This window comes from Colletotrichum fructicola (assembly GCF_000319635.2).
Source record: "Colletotrichum fructicola Nara gc5 chromosome Unknown KSG_Nara_v1_contig02, whole genome shotgun sequence".
NCBI classification, from domain to species: Eukaryota; Fungi; Ascomycota; class Sordariomycetes; order Glomerellales; family Glomerellaceae; genus Colletotrichum; species Colletotrichum fructicola.
The window spans coordinates 3,400,702-3,421,578 of NW_027094052.1; the positions used below are offsets into that span (position 1 = coordinate 3,400,702).

General features: G+C 55.2%; 4 protein-coding genes across 4 annotated transcripts; 2 read left to right on the plus strand and 2 right to left on the minus strand.

The window, feature by feature from the left end:
* Positions 1-2,302: 2,302 nt before the first annotated feature.
* On the plus strand, positions 2,303-3,799 carry gdhA (NADP-specific glutamate dehydrogenase; the record flags this gene model as incomplete). Its single annotated transcript, XM_032033732.1, has 3 exons — positions 2,303-2,348; positions 2,421-2,696; positions 2,763-3,799. 3 exons carry the CDS (start codon positions 2,303-2,305, stop codon positions 3,797-3,799), a joined length of 1,359 nt encoding a protein of 452 aa, XP_031886872.1.
* A 4,754-nt stretch (positions 3,800-8,553) lies between these two features.
* Positions 8,554-12,901, plus strand: choA (Cholesterol oxidase; the record flags this gene model as incomplete). The annotated part of the gene is made up of 5 exons (XM_032033731.1): positions 8,554-9,220; positions 9,281-9,397; positions 9,462-10,020; positions 10,075-10,602; positions 10,651-12,901. 5 exons carry the CDS (start codon positions 8,554-8,556, stop codon positions 12,899-12,901), a joined length of 4,122 nt encoding a protein of 1,373 aa, XP_031886873.1.
* A 487-nt stretch (positions 12,902-13,388) lies between these two features.
* On the minus strand, positions 13,389-15,893 carry CGGC5_v003699 (uncharacterized protein; the record flags this gene model as incomplete). Its single annotated transcript, XM_032033730.1, has 2 exons — positions 13,389-15,501; positions 15,565-15,893. The coding sequence occupies 2 exons, from the start codon at positions 15,891-15,893 to the stop codon at positions 13,389-13,391; spliced, it is 2,442 nt and encodes an 813-aa protein (XP_031886868.1).
* A 766-nt stretch (positions 15,894-16,659) lies between these two features.
* On the minus strand, positions 16,660-20,751 carry ucp12 (putative ATP-dependent RNA helicase ucp12; the record flags this gene model as incomplete). Its single annotated transcript, XM_032033729.1, has 2 exons — positions 16,660-16,910; positions 16,965-20,751. The coding sequence occupies 2 exons, from the start codon at positions 20,749-20,751 to the stop codon at positions 16,660-16,662; spliced, it is 4,038 nt and encodes a 1,345-aa protein (XP_031886869.1).
* Between the last annotated feature and the right edge of the window lie 126 nt (positions 20,752-20,877).

The following is a 20,877-nucleotide window of genomic DNA, read 5'->3' on the forward strand; positions in this document are numbered from 1 at the left end:
GAGATTGGGGGCCCCTCCCGTCGCCCACTGAAACGCTGCAAGATGGATGGCCCCGGAGAACCGCCGGAGGAAAGAAACCCCTCCAAGCGCCCGAAGGCGGGATGGCCGACTTCACACACAAACCTATGGCTGGCCGCTGCAGAACAGGCTCGGGACGCGAGCCGCTCGGTGGTCGGGATTTCAGAGGCGAAGGAGGAAGAGGTGAGGAGGAGGGGAATGGGGGCCCCACGACGGAGTTCACGGCTCCAGCTCATGGCTGCCGTCGCATTCTGTCGGGTTGCGTCGCAGTTCTGGGACTCATCAGCCCAGTTTGTCAGCCCAGGCCGCGACCCGAACCCGCGTGGCACTGCCGTGCACCGTCCGTTGTCGTTCTGTCCATCAGAGCCCAACCTAACCTTGGAAGACCTTGGATCTGAACTAACACACACCCGACTGCTGGCCTTGCTTCACTTCCGCGATCGGAACCGCGACTCGAGGCGCCGTTTTTCGGCCCTGCCATTGCAATCTATCCTGTCAGCCTGTCTCGTCCCTGCTAGCCTTTTTTTTTTTCCCTCCTCCGTCTGGTGCAGGGCCAGTCGCGGCGCGACTTACGAATTGTCATGAGCAATTGACATTTGTCCAACCCGTTGCAAATCCCCTCCCATCCCTCTTCTGCTTCTCTTATCAGTGATGGAGAAGAGGGATATGCAAGACCATGACGCCGCAGCCGTCATGGTTCTTCTCCTGCGCATCAGAAATTTGATTTTTCTCGCTCTTCCTGAGCTTCGATGTCGGAGAGGCGATGCCGCATCGGCCGATCGAAGCGGCATTTAGTTGTAGTTGGAATTACTGTGCCGGCCTCACTTGTTCACATGCCCATGCACCACCATTTTGGTGTATCTCTCAGCTTCCAGTATTTTTTTTTCTTCTTGTCTCTATCTAGATGGCGGCGACCAATAACGAGTCGCTGATAAAAGGCTGAGATATGGATTGCTATTGACATGTGAGCTAAGGCTGTAAGTGGCCACGCCACGGCATGCAAGGAGCATTTCGATTGTCAATGACATCTCGAATGTGACGGGGCCCCTGGAGGCTGCCCGTCAACGGCGTCGAGTGACAGACGAGCAAAAGGACGAATCCGTACATGCGGAAGACATGTGCCAGCGGGTACCCCCCCCCCCCCCCCCCCCCCTCTCAAACCTTTCCTCCAGGAGACAGAGATGGAGGGGCAAAGTGTCCCAAAGCTGCACCAGAGCATGCGATTGTTGGATGACGTCCCCCAGGTTCTGGCCTGTTTGGGACACGCGCGCCAGCCTGTGGCGACGGGGTCGATGGGAAGCCATTTCAAGCATTATTCTTCTCCCGAAGATGGAGGCCCCTGTTGCCCTGGGCTTGCCCTCGACCCGCCGGGCCATGGTCCATGGATGACGGGGTCCTTGCCCCCCCTGAACCCCTGCTTGGTTTGGTTGTCTGGTTTCCGCAATGGCAGCTTCGGTTCGCCGCCTCCGGGATCGCACCGCAGGCGCGGCTGGGCAGAGGACGTCTGTTCTTTGTGATGGTGTTGAATAATCTCGAGGCACCAGCAAATCAGAGCGCAGAGTGCTGCGGCATCAAGGGACCTGCAAGTCTGCATCTCCCATCTGTGGGAATCCCGGGACCGGTCCCGGCACTCTGTCCAGCCTAGAAGGCCACTAGACTCGGCTGAGTCTTTTTTACGTCAACCGCGTGGGTTCCGTCTGAGCTTTTTTCCCTTTCTCTCGCGTTATGGATAGGACTAATTGTCGGTCTGCCACCGAAACCACCGAATGAACGCGCATGAAGAAGAGATTGAGCGGCGAGACGTTTCTTCCCGTAGCACCCCCCACGGCCGACCCGGACAATGTCTTGCTCTTCGCGCTAAACGCATCCCCTGTCTGTCTATCTCGCTCTCTCACCCTCAGTAGCCTCTCCATCTGCTGGTCGACCCCCTCCCCTCCACCTTCAAACCATCAAGGCATGGTTCAAGGGCTTCCCGAAGCTTGGGAGGAGCCAGCAGGAGGGGAGAAAGGCGCGACCGGGGTGTGCATCTGGTCAAGGGGGCAACGAGGGCACTTTCGCGGTTGGTGAATGTGAGCTCTTACTCGATTCGATTTGGTCTCCCATATCGGATCGACAGCTTCCCAGATGTGTATATAAGCTTGCGGGCGTTCCTCCCTTCGAGATCGATTTAGACTTGGAACCTCATCAGCTTCTCTCCTGTCAGCCTCGAACCTGGACATAACTCTCTCGGAGACGCCAAGCAACTCTTTAATACAAACACTTCTCTCAACACACAACCGCCAACATGTCTAACCTTCCCTCCGAGCCCGAGTTCGAGCAGGCCTACAACGGTATGTCATTATATCACGAAACGAAGGTCTCTTGTCACCGGACGTACCAAGGCTGACTTGAATATCACGCAGAGCTGGTCAGCACCCTCGAGAACTCCTCCCTCTTCCAGCAGAACCCCGAGTACCGCACCGCCCTCGAGGTCGTCTCCATCCCCGAGCGCGTCATCCAGTTCCGCGTCGTCTGGGAGGATGACAACGGCAAGCTCCAGGTCAACCGCGGCTACCGCGTCCAGTTCAACTCCGCCCTCGGCCCCTACAAGGGAGGTCTGAGATTCCACCCTACCGTCAACCTGTCTGTCCTCAAGTTCCTCGGCTTCGAGCAGATCTTCAAGAATGCCCTGACCGGCCGTAAGTCTAACCCCCGCCCCCAAGAAATCTGGGGAAAAAACCGTTTTAACTAACTCGGGCATCTAGTCAACATGGGTGGTGGCAAGGGTGGTTCCGACTTCAACCCCAAGGGCAAGAGCGACGCTGAGATCCGCCGCTTCTGCGTTTCCTTCATGCGCCAGCTCTCCAAGCACATCGGCGCCGACACCGACGTCCCCGCCGGTGACATTGGTGTCTCCGGCCGCGAGATCGGCTGGCTCTTCGGCACCTACCGCCAGGAGCGCAATAAGTTCGAGGGTGTCCTCACCGGCAAGGGCCTGACCTGGGGTGGTTCCCTGATCCGCCCCGAGGCCACCGGCTACGGTGTCGTCTACTACGTCGAGCAGATGCTCAAGTACGCCGGTAAGGGCACCTTCGCCGGCAAGCGCGTCGCCATCTCCGGATCCGGCAACGTCGCCCAGTACGCCGCCCTCAAGTGCATCGAGCTCGGCGCCACTGTCGTCTCCCTGTCCGACTCCCAGGGCTGTCTCGTCGCCGAGGGCGACGCCGCCTTCACCCCCGAGCAGATCGAGACCATTGCCAACCTCAAGGTCGACCGCAAGTCCCTCACCGACTTCGACCACAAGGGCTCCTTCATGTACATCAAGGGCGCCCGCCCCTGGACCCACGTCGGCAAGGTCGACATCGCTCTCCCCTCCGCCACCCAGAACGAGGTCTCCAAGGAGGAGGCCGAGGCCCTCATCGCCGCCGGCTGCATCGCCATCGCCGAGGGTTCCAACATGGGCTGCACCCAGGAGGCCATCGACGTCTTCGAGGCCCAGCGCAAGGAGAAGGGCGCCGAGGCCATCTGGTACGCCCCCGGCAAGGCCGCCAACTGCGGTGGTGTCGCCGTCTCCGGTCTCGAGATGGCCCAGAACAGCCAGCGTCTGTCCTGGACCCGCGAGGAGGTCGACCAGAAGCTCAAGGACATCATGACCGATGCCTTCTTCAACGGCCTCAACACCGCCAAGGAGTACGTCAAGGGCGGCGAGACCGAGCTCCCCTCCCTCGTTGCCGGCAGCAACATTGCTGGCTTCGTCAAGGTCGCTCGCGCCATGCACGACCAGGGTGACTGGTGGAACTAAACGGATGGTTCTATGATGACCACCAAATAAAAAAAGGAAAAGAAAAACCCCCCGGGAATGGGACACACGAAGCAGCCACGTCTCAAGAGACGATGTGCAGATGACGACTTGAGAATTTTTCGGTGTAACTTCCAATTGCATTTTGGAGCTGGCGTTGGCGGACAGGGATACCTGAGATAGTTCTATACCAAAACATTTTGATTCGACAACCTTTCCCCTTTCGTTGTTGATTTCAAAGTGATGATGTCGGCCCCGTTGAGGTTTAGGGCCAGAATCTCGCTTGCGGCTTACACCCCCATGATGTGAAGTGCCGAAGCGGATGAGCCGAATCCTTCGGTTGGTTAGGTAGTAAATGAGTCTGGCGAGTGTGGGATTACGGTGCTGACGAGGGATGAAGCGGTCCGTATTATCCAGAATTTCATGTGAAGGATCAGAGGTTTTGGTGGTATCGACCGGACTCTCCCGGCGTACATCGAAAACTTTGCACAATATCGTCCTCGTTATTTGAGACACCCTCTGCGAAGCTGACCAGACGAGTACATAGTGATGAAGACAACCCAAGGGAAACCTGGCACCAGGCGGCTCACGCCAGAGGTAGAGCTTCCTTTCCGAGGTTTTCGACTTTAATCGAACTGCGGATGGACGATTTCTGATATCAAATTGTAGGCCAGATTAACGAATAGCAATAACATCTAAAGTGAAGAAGTTTTCACAAAAATAACGGTCCATGACCCTCGACGGACTGTCTTGCAAGATGAAGTTGGATCGATGAAACGTGCAACGCCTGTAGCCATAGGAAGCGGCTATCCGGAGTGGCTGTGGCAGTGCATCAAATCATGAGCAGATATGTCAACCCTCAGGCTGCCTGCGCGGTAAGAGGTTGTTGGAGAGCGAATCTGAGACGAAGACGCTCCCCCTACTGTAGCGCTTGGGTGGGTGGCAATGCCACAAGAGGATGGTCGCTCTACATGCCGCCATTAAGCTGACTTTGGCCAGCCGAAGCTCTAAATCTGGGCAGCCATTATCGTAATAGCCGCGTGTGCTGCCCAAAGAGGTCGTGTGCAACGTCCGCAAGGGGAAGAATCCGGGGATTATTCGTGCTACTTGTGGAACGCTTCGACGATAAGGCCGGCCGGCCTCGACGGGTGGCCACAGCGACACGGCAGCTCGGGTACGTTTTATTTAACGTCATGGTATTAATATCTGGGATTAGAGTGGTGGAATCTTTGGGTCGTGGCGCTCCCAACGGACGTAACGGGTGCCTCTGGTAGCGAAAGCGCATCGTGTGCGAGATTTCTCGATTTTCCGTGGACGCTGGCAAACGTCCAGGCGAGTGTGGGAGCACTTGACGTACAGGCGAATTAAGTCGAGACGGTCGTTTTCTTTCGGTCCGTTTCTAGGTCGATGCCATTGGGTGCAGACGGATCGACCTCTGACATTTCGCGATCGACACTGCTTGTACGTCTGGAGGATAGAGGCACAGTAGATGGCGTTCTGTGCTCGGCGAGAAGCCTCTCCAAGATGCCAATGACATGATGTCAATGGCACGAGCAAAAGGACCATAACCCCTGATGAATGTCGTCCGCAAGCCCCGGGATGGGCATCCGGTGACGGCGGTGGTTGGGTCAGTGCGGGCCATCCATCTGAATTCGAGCCCTCAGCCCCCATGCCATATGCTCGTGGTTGACCCCTGCAGAAGGGCTATCTGGAGTAGCCTATCCGGACGGGTCCCAGACTCCCAGGAAAGCAACTCAGCCCTACCCAGAAGTTTGCAGCAAAGGCTCGTGGAGTTGATGATTGTGCCAGTCAGATTGGATGAGGTTGACGGAGGCAGGTCTTAGCTGCATTGCTCGTCGGACGATTGCTGACGGTTAGGGAAAGGGGTTCTCAAGATTGCTGCCAATGACGGAGGTGAATCGAGGAGGGACAAGAAAGGGCTGGAGATGACCGAGGGCGAATGATGCAACGTTTGCCGAGGATGGATGCTGCGGTGTTGCAGATAGGTAGGTACGCTACGTGAGGCACAGAACACAGCCTTGACTGTTGCCTTGGGCAGTACAAGAGCGCAAGTGCGTATTAGGAGGCTCGTACCTGCCTGCCTACCGCCGGGATATCAGTGGGGTCCGGCGAGTCGGCATGGCAGTAGCGTATGGCGCAGCGCAGCGGGCGGCCGCTGCCCCGGATGACGGACGAAGGCCCCGCTGCGGGTCCTTACCGCATGGTGCTTGAGGTACCACGACATTGCAGGTTGTCTATACCAAAGTACCTCGCGCGGTGAATAGTCATTGACTGAGGTGAGCTTACCAACATGCACTGCAACGCATGGCGGTTCTATTCACGTGCCGCACATGTGCACCGGCGATGCCTTAGCGGTGATATTGACGGGAGATCAGGCAGAGCGATGCCGTTTTCGGTCGGTTACGGGCCAATAGACGCAGCGTCTTCACAGGGATTGGCCGTCGCAGAACCGCAGCTATCTGCGCCTCCTTGTTGGCTGCCTTACGCCAGTGAATCGTCTCAGTCAGGTAACTATTCTCTATTCAATCGTTGCAAAAGGCGAGGAAAACACTTCATGTTGGCCTGGGCCAAGACTCAGGTGTATGCGGACGTTATTTTGACGTCCCAAGAGGAAACTCATCCGAGACTCGTCTTGGACGGACGCATTCCGTGAGGCTCACAGCTTCAGCTCGGAATGCGTCGGCGATCCGGCTGCGTGTCTCGCTACTCTCCCTTCACCGAGGCCCTGGAACCGAACAAGGCCAGTCCATCGTTCCCCAAACGTCGAAGCATATGCGCTGCCAGAAGCATTCAGCTAGGTAGCGTCAAAACCTTTAACGGTTATCTCGGTTCAAGCCCCCGTGCCGTAGTCACGGTATCGATGGTGATGCCATGGCCTTTACGGTGTTGTAGGGGTCCAATTGTAATTTAATTAACCTTGTCGTATCCGTCCTAGACGCAAGGATGGTTCAGGCATACACTTTGAAGACGATCCACCGGCCGCGTTCTCCCTTGCGCGATTGCGCGCACCCACCACCGAACCAAGAACCAGCCGCGCTGGGCATTTGCTTTTTCAGTTGGTTTCGCTGATGAGATTGACAAGTCAAGTTGAAGGTCGCCAGGGACGCTAAAACAAATCAAAACGGGTAACCAGGCCGTCGGGGTGGAAAGATCTCCACTGTCTAGGATTGGCAAAACCCGACCCGAGATCGATAGGAGTGCTGTCATTGGCCCATTTGCGCGCAGCGCAGGCAGAATCTTTTTTTTTCTCAAACCAGCAGAGGCAGAGTCCGAGTCCAGCAATACGCCGTACCTCACTGCGCAGAGTCGCAGCACTCAACGCCTGGCCTGACCCGACATTCAGCTCCCTTTCCCCTCAGCCCACCCTTCCGCCATTGGACTGGCCTCGGCACCGGTCATTGGCCTAATATGAGGCAGCTGCTATTTTCTCTCGAATCATGACTGGTCGCGACGAACCAATAGACAGCCCTTCCGCAGTAGTCCCTGCACACTAACACCCGCTGGGAAGCCGCTGTGTACATCGTCCTTCCAACTGCGTACCTCTCACCTCTCATTCCAGAGTACATACCTCGCGCAGTAGTAGCGTAGGTAGGTATGCAACTACGGACGGGACACTAGACGGACAATGGACGCTCCCATTATTTTCGGCAACGCCTTCTGCACATCTGCACATCTGTCCACCACCACCAACCCACCCACCCACACGTCAAGAGACAGAGACACACGGCGCTGAACCCTCAGAGTCTCACTCTTACTCCATCTCCAACGACAATCCCCGGCTTCGACTCCTCAGCCCCGAGTCCACCGCCCCGGTCTCGTCCCCCGTCAGCACCACTCCCAGCCAGCCTCGTCATCCCGTCAACTCCAAGGGAGAACTTGCCTCGGCCTGCTCGATTACTGCCCCCGTTCACCAGAACGACTCGTCGACTCGCTCCCCCAAGCGAGATGGACCCCGTGGGATTGAGACATGGACCAACCGTCAGGTTGCCGTCACCACAAAACTAGACTTGAATCATTGCCTACCTTGGGTTCGGTGGAGAAACTGAGCGCGGCCCTATCGATACTCTATGAGACTTGGCCAATTCCTCACAGGAACCGCCAAATCAGTGTTGCTTCTTCGCCTCCATCCCGTACCTTCCGCCCCCGATTTGCGAAAGATGACGGATCCGGCACTGTCCCTTACCGAATTGTCCACCTCGTAGCCCAGCGTACGGCGGTACGCATGCCGTATGCACCCATGCAGGTGCTGGCAAGGATCCTCCTAGTACCCCGGTCACCCAGCATGTCGTTCTGCGGTGGGTTTGTCTATCTCATATGCTAGTGTGGGATTTCTGACTAGGAATAGTTCGCGCGGCACACCTGTCTGCTTAGCCCGCCATGGACCCCCATTGATATACTTGCTCCTCGTACCAGGAGCCCGTTTCCCTCCCTTCGTCCCCTCCATGTCCTCGCCGCCCGCATTCGTTCCATGGTATCTGGCTATTTAGTTGCCTTGGTTGTAGTGACTATATAGACTCTTGTGTATTCCTCCGCAGGATCCTTCTCAATCACAGCTTCTTATCATTTCAATACTGTTCTTGGATTCCTCCAACAAGCATTGGTCACCCTCAGAGGCACTCAAACACTACGGACTATCACATTTGCGATCAACAGAAAGAAACCCTTACACTCGAGTTCCTTAGTGCCGTCAACGGCGCAGTTGCTGCTAGGGCTGAGACGCCTCCCAAATGGCACCAATGGCAACTCCCGAAGGTCCGCTCAACGGCGTCGACCCTAAGCCGACCAATATCAATGTGGCTAAGGCCAACGGATACCGCATGGATTATAACGGCTCTTCGACAAATGGCACCAACAGCGCCAACAGTTCCACGTCCAGACTCTTCTCGCCAGCTTCGGGTTCTCGCCCGACATCGTCTTCGTCCCGTTCTTACAGAGAGGAGCCTCCGTCCAACGGCATCAGATACAGCAAATCTCATCGTATTCCCACATTTGGAATACATGAGGAAGACAATGCCCCAAGGTCACGGGCGTATGCCAACGTCCGCACGTACGACGACGAGGCCCGGAGGCAATACCCTCGGATATCGAAGCCCGTTGAGTTGATGCGCAACAGCTACGACTGTGTGGTTATTGGTTCTGGATATGGCGGTGCCGTGGCCGCATCCCGCATAGCAAGAACAAAGGATGCAAGCGGCAAACGCCAGTCTGTTTGTGTACTTGAGCGTGGACAGGAGAAATGGCCTGGAGAGTACCCTAGTGGTGTCCTCGACGCATTTGATCAAGTCCATGTTTCTGGAGAGTTTGCCCCCGGATGGCTCCCTAGCACTACCATCGAGAGGGGTGATCCGACTGGCATGTACCATTTGATCTTTGGAAAGGGTTTAAATGCTGTTGTTGGCAATGGTAAGGATTTGCAGCCGCCGCCCTGTGGTGGGTGATGGCCTAGACTAACTTTTCCTTTAGGCCTCGGTGGAACTAGCTTGATGAACGCCAACGTCTTCCTTGAAGCAGACGAGGCTACCTTATCCATGCCTATCTGGCCCAAGGCTATTAGGGAAGATCCCAGCTGCTTGGAACAGTGTAAGCAACTCGTCACTAAGTGATCACACTACGTCCTATTAACACTGACATCCTCAATCTTTAGACTACCAAAGAGCTAGAGATGTTCTCGAGCCGACCCAGTATCCAGACGACTGGCCCGAACTCCCCAAGGTCAACGTCTTGAAGAAACAAGCTGCTGCTCTTGGCCTTTCCAGCAAATTTAAAATGGTCCCACAAACAACTAGATTCCGCAACGGCCCTAACAGTACCGGCGTGGAGATGTGCCCGTCCGCGTTGACCGGACAGGACTGCACTGGTGTAAACGACGGGTCCAAAACAACGACGTTGGTAACTTATCTTGCCGACGCATGGAACTGGGGTGCCGAAATGTTTTGCGAGTGTGAAGTCCGATACATTAAGAAGGCCGAGGAGCACATTGGAGGCTACCTCATCTTCTTCGCCTGGCATGGTCGCAACAGAGGTCACTTCAAGGCAAACCTCCACGGAGACTTGATGTGGGTGCACGCCAAAGAGTGCGTTTTTCTCGGCGCCGGTGCTATTGGCACCACAGAAATCCTTTTGAGAAGCAGAGAGATGGGCCTTTCCATGAGCTCTCGTGTTGGCGAGAACATGAGTGGCAATGGTGATATGCTCGCCTTTGGGTAAGCACGCCACTTACAGCCATGCCTATTACTTGCGTGCTAACATCTAACCAGTTACAACATGGACGAGGAGGCAAATGCCATCGGAAAGCCGTTTCCCAACCCCTATAACCCAATTGGTCCTACTATTAACTCCGTCATTGATGACCGCGAAGGCCACGAGAACCCCCTCGATGGATACGTAATTCAAGAGGGTGCAATCCCTCGTTCTCTGACGCCCTTCCTCCAGACCTTGTTGGAGATGATGCCTGGATCTGTCGAAGCCACTGGCGAGTCCTTTGCCGAGAAGGTTCGCTCCAATTTCGCCAGATACCGAAGTCACATCTTTGGCGCATATCGTCAGGGCGGCTCCATGGATAATACTCAGGTCTACCTCGTCATGTCTCATGATAGCAGCCAGGCCATGCTCACTCTCAAGGACGACAAGCCTGTTCTCGAATTCCTTGGGGTAGGACGGAGCGACCATGTCCGGAAGTTGAACGACTTGCTGGCCAAGGCAACCCAGGCCATGGGCGGTACCTTTGTCAACAACCCGTTCGCTGCGTTGATGGGAGATCAACAAGTCACTGTCCACCCCATCGGGTGAGATGCTCCCTTTTCTCGTAAATGAATAATGCTAATATCTAATAGGGGAGCGTGTATGGCTCGCGACGATACTGGCGCAACTGGCGTTACGAACGATGTTGGTGAAGTTTTTGTTGGAGATGACGATGAGACACATGATGGCTTGATTGTGACGGATGCCTCTGTCATACCTGGTGCTATTGGCGTAAACCCCTTCGCTACCATCACTGCTCTTGCCGAGCGCTCCGTCGATGCGTATATTCACAAGAGGGATCTTATGATCCACCCCAACCCCAACGGCATTCTCGATCTTTTCGGCGAACCCAAGTTCGCGCCGAAGGAGGAGAAGGACACGGTAGAGCTCAAACAAGAGAACGAAAGGATTGACAAGGCCAAGTCCCTGATCCATCATGCCAACAGGGCAAAGGCGGGTGGCTTTGGATTCACCGAGGTCATGTCAGGATTCGTTCATCGCGATGATGGGTTGATTACCGACAAGCGAGACACCTACGAGCTGGCATACCGAACTGCAAAGAGTCTCTGCGAGAGTGCCAGGTTCTTCCTCAGCGTTCAGGCCTTCAACACCAAGTCTATGATCAAGGAGCCGGACCACTCAGCCATGCTCACTGGCACGTTCGTCTGCCCTACCATCCGTGGATCCCCGTTCATGGTCCAACGTGGAGACTTCAACCTCTTCATTTTGGACCAGAAAGCTCCCGGAACGCGCAACATGACGTACGACTTTGACCTGCGTGGTGTCAATGGAGAGAAGTATCATTTCCATGGATATAAGGTGGTCGATTCATCGGTTGCTCTGGCCCCTTTCCAGTTCTGGAAGGCCACAAGTACACTTTATGTCACCATTTCTGAGCCCAGACGTGGACTGGAGGCTGGCGATAACTGCGACGAGCATTGGCGGCTCGGAAAAGTGGTCGCCAAAGGCATCATGCACATCCAGCCCGCCGACTTCGTCTCTCAGATCATGACCATGACACCAACGGGAAGCGGCCTGGTCAAGAAAGCCTACAGCGCGGCGAGTTTCCTGACTTACTTCACCCGCAAGTCACTGTCTCTCTTCCTGGCCCCATTCACCCCATTGCAATACCCGAGCGTCAACTATAACGGCTACGTCAACGACACTCCTCCAACGGCCTCGTTCGTCATCGTTGCTCGGGACAATGTCAAGACACGGATGCACATGTGGGAGTCGACCAACCCAAACATCGAGACGAAGAACCTCTTTCTGATTCCCGGCGCCGCCGTCGATCATCAGATTTACGCCTTACCCACGATCAAATACAACGCGGTCAACTACTTCACTCGCGCCGGCTACCGAGTTTTCATCACGGTACACCGCATCGGTCAGCTCATGGTCGCCCAGAACAACTGGACAACCTACGACGCCAGGTTAGACCTCCAAGCCTGCATCGAGCACATCCGTCAGGACTACTCGGACGGCAATTCCAAGGACAACAAAATCTACACCATCGCGCACTGCATGGGTAGTGTTGCATTCTCCTGCGGCCTCCTTGACGGTACCATCCCGGGATCCTGGATCCAGGGCATCACTTGCAGCCAGGTATTCATGAATCCTATTTGGAGCACGCTCAACATGGCCAAGGTCATGGCTGGTCCGATACCGCTCGACAAAATGTACAAGATGGTCCTTGGCAACTGGTTTTCTTGCAGCACCGCCAAGGATGACAGCATCCTCCAGCGTGCCCTCAACGAGCTCCTCCGGCTATACCCGGAAGAGCGCAAGGAGATCTGCAACAACGCCTGCTGCCACCGCTGTACGCTCGTTTTCGGCCGTTGCTGGAACCACGCCAACCTCAACGAGGCTACCCATAGACAGATGGACCGCTTCTTTGGCGGCGTCAACATGACGCAGCTGCACCTCCTCATGAAGCAGGGCTTCGACGGGCATGTCATGACCAACGGGCCCCTTTTCCAGCCGCTCACGACGCCGCAGAACTTCCGCAGGCTGCGGGGCATCCCAATCATGCTCTTTGTCGGCCGCGACAATGCTGTTCTCACGCCAGAGGCGACGGAGAGGACGTACGAGATCCTCTGCGACACTTTTGGTTCTCATGGTAGACAGCTCGACGCCGGTGCTCCGGCTGGAATCCAGTACCGCCGCCGTGTCGTTCCGGGCTACGGACATTTGGACTGCTGGATGGGTCGCAACGCATGGAAGGATGTGTACCCCTTCGTTCGCGAAGAGGTGGACCGCGTGGTGCGCGGGGAGGACTACCACTTCGTCGACCCAGACGACAAGTTCACTAAGATGGTGGAAAGCGGCGAGCTACTGTACTAAAAGGTGACGGTGGTTACCGACATAGGAAATTGTACTTTTTACGCGTGCGATGTATTTGGGAGTCTCTGGGAGACGCGGGAATTGTACATCGATACCCTTCGTTTGAGCGCTGTATTTTGGGAGTTCGGAAAGAGGCGGGAATCCAAATAGTCTGGGAATTCATGCGCCGTGCATCACTACGCCGAGTAGTGGTCTCATATAGAATATGAATTGCTTTCTCTGACATCTATCGTTCCATTGAATACGTCGTCAAAGGTTACCCGGACTGAGTAAACAAACCCAAACCATCAGATAATGTACATTTACGCCTCTCCCAATTTCCCATAGTCATACTAGCCGTACACACATTATAGTCCCACCGTAAACCTTTTTCCCGCTTTGAAACACTTCACAAATACCTTCCGAAAAGTTTGCAAATACTTGCCCAAACCGAAAACAAGGGGACACTCGGTACTCATACACAAGAGGGCACGAAGGTCCCCTAAGCCTAAAACATCTCCGTCAGGGGTTTGACGTAGTTTGCTTCCAGCGCATCCCAGTCTACCACACCGGCCTCCCGATCGGCGACCTCGGGTTCACGGAACGACTCGTCGTAGACTAACCGTGTGTCGTCGCGGTAGATGAAGCTCTGCCTGTGCCACTCCTCCTCGCTCGGGGGATCGACGCGGGCCAGGGCAACGTCGAGTTGCTCTACAACGCCCTTCGAACCGGGTGTCTGCCCGTCGTCCTCCCAGGCAACCCACGCCGTCGTCCGACCTCCTTCGACGTCTATCTTTGTGGAAGACGGAACCCACTCGAATGTACCGGTAGTGCGCTCTGGTACAGTGATCTCAATGATCTGCCCGCGGCGCCTCTTTTGTTGGTAGCTGGCCGATGAAGATGTGGACGTCACCACACGGCTCAACTTAACTTCAAAAACCCCTTGAGTTGTTGCGAAACCGCCTCTGGCAAAGCCGAGCCACTTCGTTAGATGCGGCCGAACAGTCCATTCCGTCCCTGCTGGAGCCAGGAGTTGAATACCCAGAATCTCGCTAGTAAGCACCGACGTAGGACCCGAAGACCAGCCATGGCAGTGAGAATTGCGAGCAGCAGACCAATACGCAGGGTACTGTATGCCGCCGTCAACGCGGAATCCCTCAGCAAGCGTCGAGTTTGTGAATCCGGGTCCTTCGAGCAAGTAGGACCACTCAAGTAGCATCAGCTCCACGGCCGCATCGTGGTTGTCGGCGGCGGAGTGTGCGAGGAGCTCGAATGAAGATACAAATGGCGAAATGACGTTGGGAAACTCGACGGCAGGGGCGCCATGCTTGGTCCACCGCGCCTGTAGGTTTCGAGAGACTTCCAACCCCCGAGAGTAGTGTGTTGCACCTGAGATGAGGGCCCAGCTATTGCCGTCCTGGGGGTCGGTATGCTCTGGACCCCTACAGCTTCGTCTGCCGATGTTGTCCGAGTAAAGGCCGGTGTCTTTGCAGAACAGCTGTTGGAGTCCGGCGTTCATGACGATACGCAGTCCTGACCATACTCCATGAGGCCGCTCCGCTGGGCTGTCGTCTCCGAGCCATTTGGCCAATTTGACGCTCTTACCCAAGACCGTGCTAAGGATGGCGCTGGCTTCGAGATTATGGCCTGTCATGCCGGGGCGCAGCCAGTCGGCGCCGCTAGTGACGTGCATAAGACCGGTATGGTCGACCTTGTCGATGCTTACATTGAGAGCCTTAAGGTAATTTGGCCAGCGCTTTGCAAGCCACTCCACATCTCCAGAAAATTTGACGTAGTTGTACGTGCCCAGCAGAGTGTGTAAGTGGTAAGTGTCACTAAACTCTCCGCGAAACCCCAGGGGGGGACCCGCCCACGGCAGTGAGCCGTCTTGATACTGGTGATCATAGATCACATCGAGAGCATTGCGCACCGCAACCATGTCGTATGTACTCATGGCGATTCCCGGCACGGCAATGTACATGTCGCCTGGCCAGACGATGCGGTCGCGCTTTGCACCGTCCGTCGTTACCGCTGTCCCGTTCGCGACGGTGAAATTGGAGTACCAAGACCCAGTCGGAGATTCGTTGTGGTCAACGTTACGGTTGTAGTCGATGATTGCTGATCCTTCCTTGGGGTCGATGGTAGACAGCTGAAGTGTGTATGCACCAGCGTACCAGATCCGATTAAGCATGTTGCTAGAGCTGTGGAAGTATCCTGAGTAGGCCCGACCGTTGGACTGGGAAGGAAATGCGGTGCAGTTCACCCAGAGACCCTTAAGCGTCACCCACGGCTTGTCATACGGGTTCCTTTCGGCAGGGTCCAAAGGCGCCTGATCGCCTCCCAGTACGGCCTGTTCATCTCTAGCTTGCCTTACAATTACTTCATCTGGCAGAACTGGATATTCCGGCATTTGCAAAGTGAGGTACTTGAAGGCACCCCTTATAAAGTCTTTCCCCACGCATACGGTGCCGGTATTCCCGTCGAACTCGAAATGTAGGGGCAGGTCTCGTTCCCGTTGCTCAGTCGTGGTGTCCGGGAGCGGTCCGGCGAACAGGGAGGACTCGGAGTATGCTAGGAAGATCTCGGGGTCGTTGCCGGTAGAGGAAACATCGAAACAGACGCTGTAGGGCGACAGAAATTAGCCGGAAGACTTCAATGGTGGGAGAGGCGTGAGGAGTGGATACCGTCCAGAGATGTTTTCCTCGAATTCCAGCGTCAGCAAGCCGCCGGGACCGATTGTGACGCCGTGTTCCAAGATATGCGCCGCGGCCGCCCCAACTTCCACCGGCCGGTGGGATGTCGTGATGTTGCCCTCGACATCCCAGATGCGGGACGGGACGATGTAAGTCTTATCTTCTGGTGCCTTCACATATCGCTCCCAAGGACCTCTAAAGACGGGCTCTTTGGGGAGGGAATCCGGATTGATGAAGGGCGGGCGCACTGCCGCCAGGACGGTCGGCGGCGCAAGAATGACGAACGAGGCCCATTGCGCATGTGGCGTGGTAAGCTTCATGGCTCAGCCGGGAAGTCGCCAAAGTTAAAGTTAGATGTCGACAAGAAAGAAGGAAGAGGATCAGAAGCGTCGGAATTGCGATCGGCTCATTGAGGCCATCCGGACAGTTATATTTGGCGCCGTTGTCAGGTGCGGTTGGGAGAAGACAGATGCGGACGGTCCTGTTGAGAGGAAGACGCACGAGCTCTGTTGATGTGCGTGTGTTGCGTGTGCTAAATCCGTTGCAGAATCGGGGGAGGTGCTATGGTTTGGTCACCACCCACCACCACCTCCCTCCCGTCCCTCACCTCCCTCACTGCAGCAGGGAGGGCAGTAGCCATTGGATGCCGAGCTACCCCGCGTCCCCCGGCCTGCACCCCGGTCGCTGATCACCAGGAACTTAATGCACCATCCGAAGGGACCCACCCAACGTCCGTTTGTTCGACCCAGAGACCCGAGACGTATCAGTGTACTTTGGAAACATGACAGGCAGGCTTTTCACTTATTCGTATGCGCCAGCGGACGCGTACCGCGGGAGGCAGAAATTTTCATAAGAGTGGGCTAGGTGACGACAATTGGTATCACGGAAATGATATAGTGGATCTTATAGATGCGAAAGCTTGACAACTGACGTCGAGGCTCACGTCGAAGGTGTGTCGAAATGCAATCGTTAGAGAGCAGTAAATGGACCCTTGCTTTTATTTTCTCAGTGAGCCCCCCAGAGATCATTTCTATTCTATATCATGTCCGTATATGATTACTTGTCAAGCCGTTGCGCCGTCATCTATCATGCGTCTAGCCCATCCAACTCTATCAGCTTTCCAACCATTTGAATAACTTCGTTGTCTGTGAGGTCCAGTCCTGGATTCTCAATCTTCAGCGCAATAACGTCATCAACCATACCACGAAGCCTCGATACCAGGACCCCTAGTCGCGCCCAGCCTCGGAGCCGCACCCATTCATCAACTATCAAGCCTCTTCCTAGGGTATCCAGTGTGATTGCTCCCGAGAACAAGAGCAGGGTATAGGAGTTGAAAGCTAAGGGAGGTTAGTAAAGATGTATTGGAAGCGCCCGAGCCGCAGGTTGCTTACGTGTGAGGTCTCGAATGAACGTCTTGCTTGTAGAAATCATGGTGAAGTAAGACATGAACGTCGCGTTACCGGAGAATCCCTGGCTGTCAAATAGCGTACTGCTTGGGTGCACAAACACCCGTCCAGTCTCTTGCGAAAAGTATTTGATCATTCGTGCCTCGGGATCCAACTCCTTGGCGCCTGAAACCGTGCTAGTGAATTTCTTGTCAGGATACTGGATACGCGCGATTTGCGGGCTGAACGCTGAAGCCGTGAGCGCGCGGAGTAGCGCCATTCCGGATCTACTCTGGCTTTGCAAAGAGTTGACATCCTTTGATCCGACAATGCCAATCTCTCGAAGGGCCGAGTAGTACTGCATCCGCGTAGCCGAGATATCATTGAGCGTCAGATACGAGAGAAAGTTCTCGTCGCAGAAAGACCGCAGTTGCCGCTGGCCTACGCCGTCGTATCTCATCTGTTCCCAATGCCGGAAAGCCTCGAGGTCGGTGAGAAGATCACCGTCGCCCTTCGAAAACCGCATTCGCGCCTCCTTCGCTTCATTCCTCCTTTCGGAAGGTGACAAGAACGGACTGCGGGTGCTGAGTATAGCCGCGATAGTTACACAATCATCCAAACACCCAAAAATGGCGCCATAAACCATAAGTTTCGCGCATCGAAGGTCTGCAGGAATCATGGCGAGCTGCTGGCCCAAGGCGGTCATTTCTTCCCCATCCATAGCGCCTATTCTTTGCAGAAGCTTGATTGCTCCTTCAACAGCAGTGCTTTCAGGGGGAGTGGGTGACCGGGCAAGGAATGCAGCCACGTCCCTCATACCCATGGCACGAACCGAGAGACACATCTGCTCCAGAGGCACTCGCCTGATCTCAGGCTCTGGTCGTTCTGCCATTTGTTGCTCAAGGTTTCGTGTGTAGAGCTTGTAGCATTTGCCAGCTTGAACTCTGCCTGCACGACCACGGCGCTGTTTGCATGCTGCCTGGGAGGCCCAATTCTCCTCGAGCTTCCGCATGTTGTTAACAGGATCATAGGTGGTCTCCTTCACCTTGCCACTATCGATCACAGCAACGATGTCGTCGATGGTGATAGATGTCTCGGCAACGTTTGTAGCGACCACAACCTTTCTCTTCCCTCCTGGTGGTGCAGCAAATACGCGTTTCTGCTCTTTCGTCTCCAAAGACGCATGGAGGGGGAGCACATGCAGTGAGGAGTTCGACTGGAGCGCTCTGCATGTCTGGTTGATTTCCGCGACACCAGGCAGAAACACGAGAATGCCGCCCGACTTCTGAGCGTAGGAAAGTTCCGAGTCAATGGCTCTCACTGTCTCGTTGAGGAGACTGTAGTTGATACGAGCGCCCAGCTTTTGAATGGTCTTTCCCATCGAGTCGCCTCGCGCGTCGTCAAAGTCGCCAACATCGCCGCCGAAACCCGTTATACCGATGATATCGTCCAGGTAGTAATCTTCGACGGGATACGTCCTGCCAGAGATTTCTACCAAGCCGACGCTGAGACCCTGTGACGTGAAGTAGCTCTTGAAAGAGGCGGCGTCTAACGTAGCACTCATGAGCACCAACTTCAGGAGGTTCTTTCGCGTCTTCAGGACCTCTCTCACAATGGTCAGAAGGAAATCTGTATCCAGGCTGCGTTCGTGGACTTCGTCAATAACAATGTGACTGACATCTGCAAGAGAGGCAATGACGTCTTCAATCCGGCCACCGGATGTTTGCAGTCTCCTGAGAAGCACACCAGTCGTCACAAACGTTATGCGAGTCTGGTTGCTTCTGCGATTCTCTCCACGAATGGCGTATCCAACTTCATCTCCGACTCTGGTGCACCGCTCCTCTGCTACACGGTCGGCCAAGCCAAGTGCAGAGATTCTTCTGGGCTGTGTGACGAGCATGTTGGCACAGTATCCCAGGCCTCTGCTGTATAGTTCGTCCAGGATGAATTGCATTGACTGCGTTGACTTTCCTGAACCAGTTTCACCACTGATGATCGTAACGTGGTTCTCATCTACGATACGCACGATGTCTTCTTGAACTTGCCAGGCTGGAAGTGTCTTTCGCTTGGATATCATCTTCTGCCATGACGGATCCTCCTGCCTCTTGAGCCACTCTTCGCGGGTTCGAGGATCAGGCTTCCACATAATCGGCTTTGGGGGCCGCTGGGATCGAGGCCCAGTTCTGCGAGGCCGGGAGTCACTCGGGACCTCTGAAGCAGTAGAGGCAACAGCAGCAATATCGAGCAACTTTCCAGGTCGTTCTATGATGTCGTTGATGTTTTGTTGGATCCGGTCGATGGCCACGAAGATCTTCATAGGCTCCTCGCGATACGACTCGTCCAGATACGCAATGGTTTGCTTGATGATGGACAGCTTGATCTGCGCTGGCAGCTGGGCAACGACGGAAAAGACTAGTTGGGCAGGGTAATTAGGTGACTTTCGCACTCTGATAGCAGCATCAACGGACTTGCTCCCGTTTTTGACTGACTCCAGCTTGACCTGGATGATGTCGGGATCAATCTTTTTGAAGTGGTCGCCAAAAGACGACTCCATGGCAGTCACTTCGTCTTCCCAAAGCTCCTCAGCCGTCATACCTGGATACAGCAGATCGTCTGCCTTCATAGGCGCGTCTGCCGAGACTTGTCCGATGAGGCGTTGTTGCAGCATTTCAGCCGCTCTAGCCTCGCTGTTGCCGGCCTCCTCGAAAACCCGCGCACACAAGTCGAGGGCGTAACCTGACTCCGATAAACGTTTGATCGCGGCTTCCTTCTTGAGGTCCATCGAAGCGACCGAGATGCCTGCCGCGTAACTCTCAGGCAGTGCCCACGGTGGCAAATCATCCTCGGGAACATGAATCAACAGCCACTCGAGGGTCTCTTCGCGGTCTTTACAGATTTCCGTTGCTTCTTCCACATGGCTCCGTCTGAATGCCAGCTTGCTTAGCTCATCAATGATGCTCTTCCGCATAGCAGCAGACATTTGGACCTTGTTGGGATTCCAGACCACGTATTTCTGAATGAGAGCTTCGATCTGTGTCCTCGAGCGCTTGCCCATTTCAATCTTGGGAGCTTCGGTCCATCCCTTCATCAAATTCGCCCCGCCAGGACCATTGCCAATAACCAGGCTTGATGCGCCCGGCCTGGTTTTTGCCCTCTCCCTGGCTGCTTCAGCTTCCTTTCGTTTCTTCTCCGCGGCGGCTTTGGCATCTTGTCGGTCCTTGAGTGTCTTGAATGGGTCTGCATCGTACATCCAAGCCTTGCCGTCCTTTACGTCTTGCTTCTTGATTTCTTGAAAATATTTCCACAGAGATTTGTAGTCAGGGGGAAGCACGGTGTGCTTGTTCTGCATGCTACACACTCTGAAGAGAGCATAGGTGGCGGCGCAGTGCCTCGCCTCCAGCGCGGTAGGTCTGGTGACCAAATGCTTGAAGTCGGGATGGATCTTGAAAGGGTCCAAGGTCGTCAACTCCCGAGTCTTCAGGTCCTTCGCAGCAATAGTCACGAAGCATGCGTAACCTTCAGGGGTTTTCCGGACATCGTAGACTGGCTTCTCCCACTGTTGCTTCTGGCAGAACTCGTTGAAAAGGTTTACTGGCAGCTTTCCAGTCCAGGACGATCCGCCAATGATCTGCTTCACAGTCGGTTTTCCAGCCACAGGCCCAGCAGCCTGCTCCATAGGAGACGGGCCGCCATTTTTCTTGCCTTTGGCACCGTCTTTGGCCGATGAAGCAGCAGGTTGTGCTGCTGGGGCCGGCGCGGTGGCCTTGTCCTTTCCTTTGCCTTTCTTGACCATTGCCGTCGGTCAGTCGCTCAGTGTTCGGCTGAGGCGTTGTCAGCCACGCAAGGCGGCGTTCCGATGAAGGGTCGAGAATGCAACCGAGTGACTGACGCGATTGGCAGCGCCGAGTGAAGAGATGTC